At 44.6% G+C, this 7,456-nt stretch overlaps 1 protein-coding gene across 1 annotated transcript in view; it reads right to left on the reverse strand.

Annotated features, from left to right (window-relative positions):
* Positions 1-3,362, reverse strand: part of LOC115103695 (E3 ubiquitin-protein ligase NEURL1-like) — a 69,603-nt gene extending 66,241 nt beyond the window's left edge. Inside the window, exon 1 of the mRNA XM_029624569.2 lies at positions 3,100-3,362. Within this exon, the coding sequence (XP_029480429.1) occupies positions 3,100-3,133 (34 nt within the window). The 5' untranslated portion in view covers positions 3,134-3,362. The remainder of the gene's footprint in view (positions 1-3,099) is intronic.
* Positions 3,363-7,456: the final 4,094 nt, after the last annotated feature.

A 7,456-nucleotide genomic window follows, 5' to 3' on the forward strand; every position in this document is an offset into this window, starting at 1 on the left:
CCTGAGCTCACCCATGTTGCCACATTCCCCCAGAGAACAGTGTTAAGCAGCTGCAATCAATAAGTAATAACCATTTTAGCTTCGATATGGTGTAGTATGACAATATAATGACTCTATGCTCCTCCACAGTAGGTTTGTAGAATGCTTTGTGGAGGAGCCTGATGAGAGTATATTGATTGCAAGCAGGACGCTATTTTTACTGACGCACATGTAGGCATGCACACGCACTAACGCACTAACACACACACACAGTCGTTATGCGCCGCCTCAAAGGTGACCTGTCAAGTCAAGAGGAATATGGGGTATATGACAACAGGGGTATGTGCATTGTCACAAAGTGTGTATGTGTGTGTGTGTGTGTTGCTATGTGTGTGTTGACTCACGTTAACCCAGTCTGAATCCACAGGGAGGGAGACACTGGTGGCACCCACCAATGCCGCTTGACCCCCTAGACATGTGTTCCTGTCACACCATGGCAAGAGGCCATGACTAAACACACTGGGCACTACTCTGTTAGTAGACCCTGTCTTACTGCTGGGGCGGCAGGGTAGCCTAGTGGTTAGAGCGTTGGACTAGTATCCGAAAGGTTGCAATTTCAAATCCCGATTTGTCGTTCTGCCCCTGAACGAGGCAGTTAACCCACTGTTCCTAGGCCGTCATTGAAAATAAGAATTTGTTCTGAACTGACTTGCCTAGTTAAATAAATAAAAATAAACTGCTCCCTCTCTTCTCCTACTTGTTTCTTTCTCTCTCCCTATTTCTTTCATGTTCTCCCTCTCTCCCTCTTTGTGTCTCTCTCCAGTGACTTGAGACAGATATGTGTAATACCACTTTAGCCTTTAATCATGAACAGCCTCTGCATGATGAGTGATCTGTGTGCATTTCTTCCATCCCATGACTATATCCAAATGACATTTCATATTCGAAAGGACAAGGTGAGACACGGAACCTTGATAATACTTTCACATCAATCAGCAGCTCGTATTTGGAGACTGAACTTCCTATAGAGTCTCTCTCTCTCTCTCTCTCTCTCTCTCTCTCTCTCTCTCTCTCTCTCTCTCTCTCTCTCTCTCTCTCTCTCTCTCTCTCTCTCTCTCTCTCTCTCTCTCTCTCTCTCTCTCTCTCTCTCTCTCTCTCTCTCTCTCTCTCTCTCTCTCTCTCTCTCTCTCTCTCTCTCTCTCTCTCTCTCTCTCTCTCTCTCTCTCTCTCTCTCTCTCTCTCTCTCTCTCTCTCTCTCTCTCTCTCTCTCTCTCTCTCTCTCTCTCTCTCTCTCTCATGCACCAGGGGGGAAAGGCTGGCCCACTTTGAGTTGATAAAGAACCTCAACAAGTGCTCCCAACACATTCAGCAGAGAACGCAATCAAGCCACAGCATCACTGACTTTCCTGGCGCAGAACTGGCCTTTTCACCACTTCACACTAGCCTTTACACCGAAACTCACTCACTTAAAATCATACTTACGGTTAGATTTCAGCTAACTCCTTTCATATAGAAACAGCAAGTGCAGTGTAAAACCAAGAAACTAGGCTAGTAAACATGGACTCCTCTCCCTCTCTCTTTAAGGCCTTTGACCTTGATCCTACAGTGAGAAGCCACGCACACACACCTACATGCAAACACACACACGCGCACACACGGTCATTCTGCTGTCCTGTCCTCTCAGGCGCCGCCGTGTCCTTATCTACCTAATTGGATTCATCAATGGACTTTGATTAGACCTAATGATCAGGTGGTCTGACTCCTGGGAGGCTGTGCGGGACTTGATGTCAGTATGGTGGAGGTAAGCCACTCCACAGCTACAGGTCCAGACAACTAAGTCAACATGTGTTATCTAGACAAGGCCTTTAGTAACCTGATCCAATGCATTGCAGCAGCACTGTGTTTTTGTGAACTGTATATTGTGTTTATTATGTTACTTGGATGGATGTGACTGGACGTGTTTTTACACGTGTTCTGACCTACATGTGTGACAGCCCATAGACTTGAATAATAGAACACGTAGCTTATGCTCACTGATAAACGATATAGCTTTCTATTCATTTTCTGAATTACAGCCTTGCAGCAATTGACTTGTTTCCCCTTGCACTGAAGGGTCCAAGCGCAATGAATACATGTCATGTTTATTGTTAAAATACCATTTCATAGGCCCACGGAATCCTTTAAAAGGTTGTTTTTAGAGACATTTACTGTAATTCTGGGACTTGGCAATAAGGCTATGCACAGGATGAGCTAGGCTGTGATAGCCTACATAAACACAAGTTGATTTATTGATTGGTTTGGTTGGCCCACTAACAGCACAGCTGGATATGACTGACTTCCCCCAGTGCACAGTGTGGGAAACCCCCACACCAACGTGAGACAACGAGGGGCTTGGGAGGGTGGGGGGGGGAACCCCACACCAACGTGAGATAATTTAAATAGACCGAGGGTCTTGGGGGGAAACCCCCACACCAACGTGAGACAACTGAAATACACCGAGGGGCTTGGGGGGGAAACCCCCACACCAACGTGAGACAACTGAAATACACCGAGGGGCTTGGGGGGGAACCCCCACACCAACGTGAGACAACTAAAATACACCGAGGAGCTTGGGGGGGGGGGGGGACCCCGCAACTTTCTTACAAACTGCGTCTACAGTTACTATCATCAACAGAAGGCGACTGAGGAAGTACGCAAACGATGGCATCAACGTGGAAACGGTTAAAGGGATGATAGACGAATATTGACATCAGCAGGTTTTCCTATGAATTGCTATGAATTACTCAACTGCATTCAATACAGAATATATCCAATCGACCCAAAGGAAAAACCTCAATGTTTGTATTTCTACTATAACACTGATCAAAGGGAATAGCCTGCTGTAGCCTAGCCAATGTATACACATGTCTATAATGAACCGTCTCCAGTGTGACATCTGTGTGACATCAGAATTTGGGTAGCCTACCTGATACACACGCAACGTTGTTTTACGCGACAGGAATTGCACTCTCCAAATATTCTCCATTGCATTGCATATTGAACGAAACGATAACCTACAGTGTGTACAGTATAAGCAATGGTGACGTGATCCATGTCTATCTAAACGTTATTTTTCCTTACCGTACAAGGCATTTCGCGTTATCTGGCCTCCCATGACTACAATTCCAGTCGGCAGCCCTTATATCCCGGCTCTCAATATTCAAACACTTGCGGTATTGATGCACATTCCAACGCCGACAACATGATTGGAGGCTACATCCAGAACGGTCGATTCTTTCTCCCGATTGGAATATAAACACAGTGCACTCCAGCTTCCCTAAGCACCAAGCAGAGCGGTAGTGAAGGCGGCTCCCCCATTCACTGTGCGCCCTCAGCGCCTTGAGCCCCACTCACACACAGACATTTACATAAAAGGTGGAGTCATGACAAAGTGTTGTTAACGCGCTCGCTGCCAGTTTCCAACAATCATAAAGGATATGAGTAACATGGACACTTGGACAATTTCATTGTAGGCTATACAGGAGAATAGAGTAGAATCGAACATTGCATTGCCTTCCAGAGAGAATGTGTCTTGCAAATAATTTTAAAGAACTGTCAATATAAAATAAAGATGGGCATAGTATACAATGGAGAGTGTGGACATAGGAAAACTATGTGAGAGCTATAGGCTATGCTGGAGCGCTAGTTCTATGGGCTTATCTCTCACAGTGTCATCCCGTCTCTCTCATGAGTAACCACACTATGTTTGGGTCCAGAGTGGGGCAGAGGAACCAAGCGGTCACATTCTTTACCCTCAGCACTCTGCCTTTCACCTCAAATGAGTCCCGTCTGCTTCCTGGTGTGCCTCGGTGCCCCTCTGCCCCTGGCAGACAGCCTGGGTTACCCCTCAAGAGTCACGCCTCTGACTTAAGCTGTCATCGCGTATCCACGGTGACATCGGAGCCCCTCCGCCTCGGAGTAGTTTACATTAGCCTCAAGGATGCTCGCTGCTTATATATCTCTTAAGGGTGATAATGGCTTTGTGAATGACTAGGAGTGACAGATGTAAGTGCTATTGGCAAAAAGGGTGAATGAAAAGGCTTATGGACTGAGTGTTTCTATCGGGGGTTAAATTGGGGTGGGTGGTGGGGGATCTTGGGAAGGCAACCAACGTGAAGAATAGTTGAACCGCATATAGGCCCACTATCTTGACCTTCTGCGTTGTATAATGAATGGAAAATTCCCCTCCAATCACTCATTCCCGATTCACACGTGCCAACACTATTATTATCGACTGAAAAAAAGAAGCTGGGGAATTCTATTCATTTTACCCAGTGAGACATGGCATTGTTGTGTGAGGGTGGTGTCATAAAGGTTCCATTTGGAGAATTCAGAGGAGAGTGATGAAAACAACTGGTTAGCTAAGCCCTTCTTGTTTGAGTTGAAAACATTGCCATTGAATCATACTGACAATAATATTGACCATTTCCCCCTTTAACGATTCCGGCTACGTAACCATAACAAACACTTGAGGCTGGATGGTGGCTTCAATCTAAACTAAATCAGGGCCGCAAACCGAAGGTTAGTTTTTGTAGATCAGGCGGCATACTCACACATGGTGTGCACATTTTGAATATAAACATACATGCATTGAGTCCGATTCAATTGGTGGCATGAATTGGAGAGGAGTTTTCAATGGCCTAGATGCTCCCACAGGACCACCGGGCCGAAATAAGTAAGAATGGGTGGGTGTGTGTGTGTGTGAATGAGGAAAACTGCTGTTGTCTGACACGACTTACTTTCAAATGTTCGTCACGTCACCAATTGACCAAAGTCTACACCAGGTGGTAGTGCTAGTACCTAGGGTGATCATGTCAAGCTTGACCCCAACCAGGTTCCATGAGTGGACTCGGACGGACTTCCTGCCTGCTTTCCCCGAAGGCCATCATGTCTTCTTAAAAGAGCGATGCTAAATGTAGCCTAATTACAGTTCAACACCGGTTCAACACTTCCTTGAATTTCCTGACATTCATGAAGACACGCTCGGCGAAAACACTTCTGTCCCTTGGCTTCCTGTTTTTAAGAACAGACCTCCTCCATGCGTGCCATCTTATCCTTTTAAGCAATCCTCTTTGACCATGGCCCGCAGTCCTATATCTGTTACATGACTAAGTCTGTAAAGTTGGGTTCTTTGTGAATCCAGGTGTAGATACTGTATCCTTACGTAACTCACTCAAATAAATAAAAGTGGTCTGGTTCTGGGATGTGGACCTACAGTCACACTCATCTGGCGACTGCATGGATCCCCCCCCACACACAAACACACTCACTCCAACAGAAACACACTTTTATTTTAGTGTCTTTGGGAAAGCTTTACGCTCCTTATTGTCTTGACTCAAAGGGAGAGCCCTGACAGCCCTGGCTCGTTCCATTAGTAAGTACCCCAGCTGTCCTGGTCCGTCTTATCCCACAACATATGTTTGGGCTACGTCCTGTTTAGCCTCAGCAATGGTTGCCAAACACACGCACGCTCACACACACACACAGCGTTTAGGATTTACGACTACTCCATTGTGTGTTCGTTATCTGTGGTTGCACCAGACTACAGGCGGTGAGAATTGTATGTCCATAATAACAGGAATATGGGTTGGAAAAACTGTCTTCTGTACATCTGTCATTCTCAAATAAAACTAAAAGGAGGAAAGAATCATTAATAGGTCTTATCTTTTTGTTGAGTTTGATTCGTTTCTGCCTCTGTTTATTATCCAAAAGATATTGGAGGTTGTGTCTCAGGTCAATGTGATTGACTGTGCCTAGTGATTTATTTCAAATGGATACTTCCTATGGGAAATTAGCCTTAGTGTAGACAAAGGTGCAAGCACAAACACGCGCGCACGCACACACACGCACACGCGCGCACACACACACTACCTAAAGGGGAACATGCACAGTGTTAAGTTACACTGTATGCTAACAGAATGTCAGTTGATCATTAACTGTCTGCTTCCTAGTTATGCTACAAGAACAAACACGTTTGTTGCCTTCTGGCAGTTTGGTTGTTTGAAAATCAAATATCCCATGTCTATTACCAGTGGGAAAAAAAATATATGAGGGTGATTTGTGGGAATTGATTGGCGACGTTTGACTGATGATTTTAATTTCCAATACCAGTATCAGGCCTCATCACTATGTTAAGTATGATTTGTACATTTGACTGTATATAGATTTTTCTATTGTGTGTATGTCTGTTTATCCCATGTGTAACTCTGGTGTTGTTTTTGTCGCCCTGCTTTGCATTTTATTGGCTAGGTCACAGTTGTAAATGAGAACCTGTTCTCAACTGGCCGACCTGGTTAAATAAAGGTGAAATTAAAAAAAAATACAAACATGAAGTATCTAATTCAGTTGATGACGTTATCTGGTATATTAACGAGGGGACATTAACCGTGTGGGAGGTATCTGTACCTTGATCAGTCGATCAGTCGATTCTCTTACCAGTCTGTACTAAATCGAGAACAGTTTGATAGATCAAGAACAGACGGCGCTTTATGATATCAAACTATAGCTGAAAAAACATCAACAGATCATTTTCATGGCACCTGGAAACCAGTTGGACATGTTTCCAAAAGAATTGTAGCATTCGGCTGCAGCCTGGGTTATAACAGTGGGGCAAAAAAGTATTTAGTCAGCCACCAATTGTGCAAGTTCTCCCACTTAAAAAGATGAGAGGCCTGTAATTTTCATCATAGGTACACTTCAACTATGACAGACAAAATGAGAAGAGAAAAAATCCAGAAAATCACATTGTAGGATTTTTAATGAATTTATTTGCAAATTATGGTGGAAAATAAGTATTTGGTCAATAACAAAAGTTTAACTCAATACTTCGTTATACACCCTTTGTTGGCAATGACAGAGGTCAAATGTTTTCTGTAAGGCTTCACAAGGTTTTCACACACTGTTGCTGGTATTTTGGCCCATTCCTCCATGCAGATCTCCTCTAGAGCAGTGATGTTTTGGGGCTGTTGCTGGGCAACACGGACTTTCAACTCCCTCCAAAGATTTTCTATGGGGTTGAGATCTGGAGACTGGCTAGGCCACTCCAGGACCTTGAAATGCTTCTTACGAAGCCCCTCCTTCGTTGCCCGGGCGGTGTGTTTGGGATCATTGTCATGCTGAAAGACCCAGCCACATTTCATCTTCAATGCCCTTGCTGATGGAAGGAGGTTTTCACTCAACATCTCACGATACGTGGCCCCATTCATTCTTTCCTTTACACGGATCAGTCATCCTGGTCCCTTTGCAGAAAAACAGCCCCAAAGCATGATGTTTCCACCCCCATGCTTCACAGTAGGTATGGTGTTCTTTGGATGCAACTCAGCATTCTTTGTCCTTCAAACACGACAAGTTTTTACCAAAAAGTTATATTTTGGTTTCATCTGACCATATGACATTCTCCCAATCTTCTTCTGGATCATCCAAATGCTCTCTAGCAAAC

This window comes from Oncorhynchus nerka, linkage group LG21, assembly GCF_034236695.1.
Source record: "Oncorhynchus nerka isolate Pitt River linkage group LG21, Oner_Uvic_2.0, whole genome shotgun sequence".
NCBI classification, from domain to species: Eukaryota; Metazoa; Chordata; class Actinopteri; order Salmoniformes; family Salmonidae; genus Oncorhynchus; species Oncorhynchus nerka.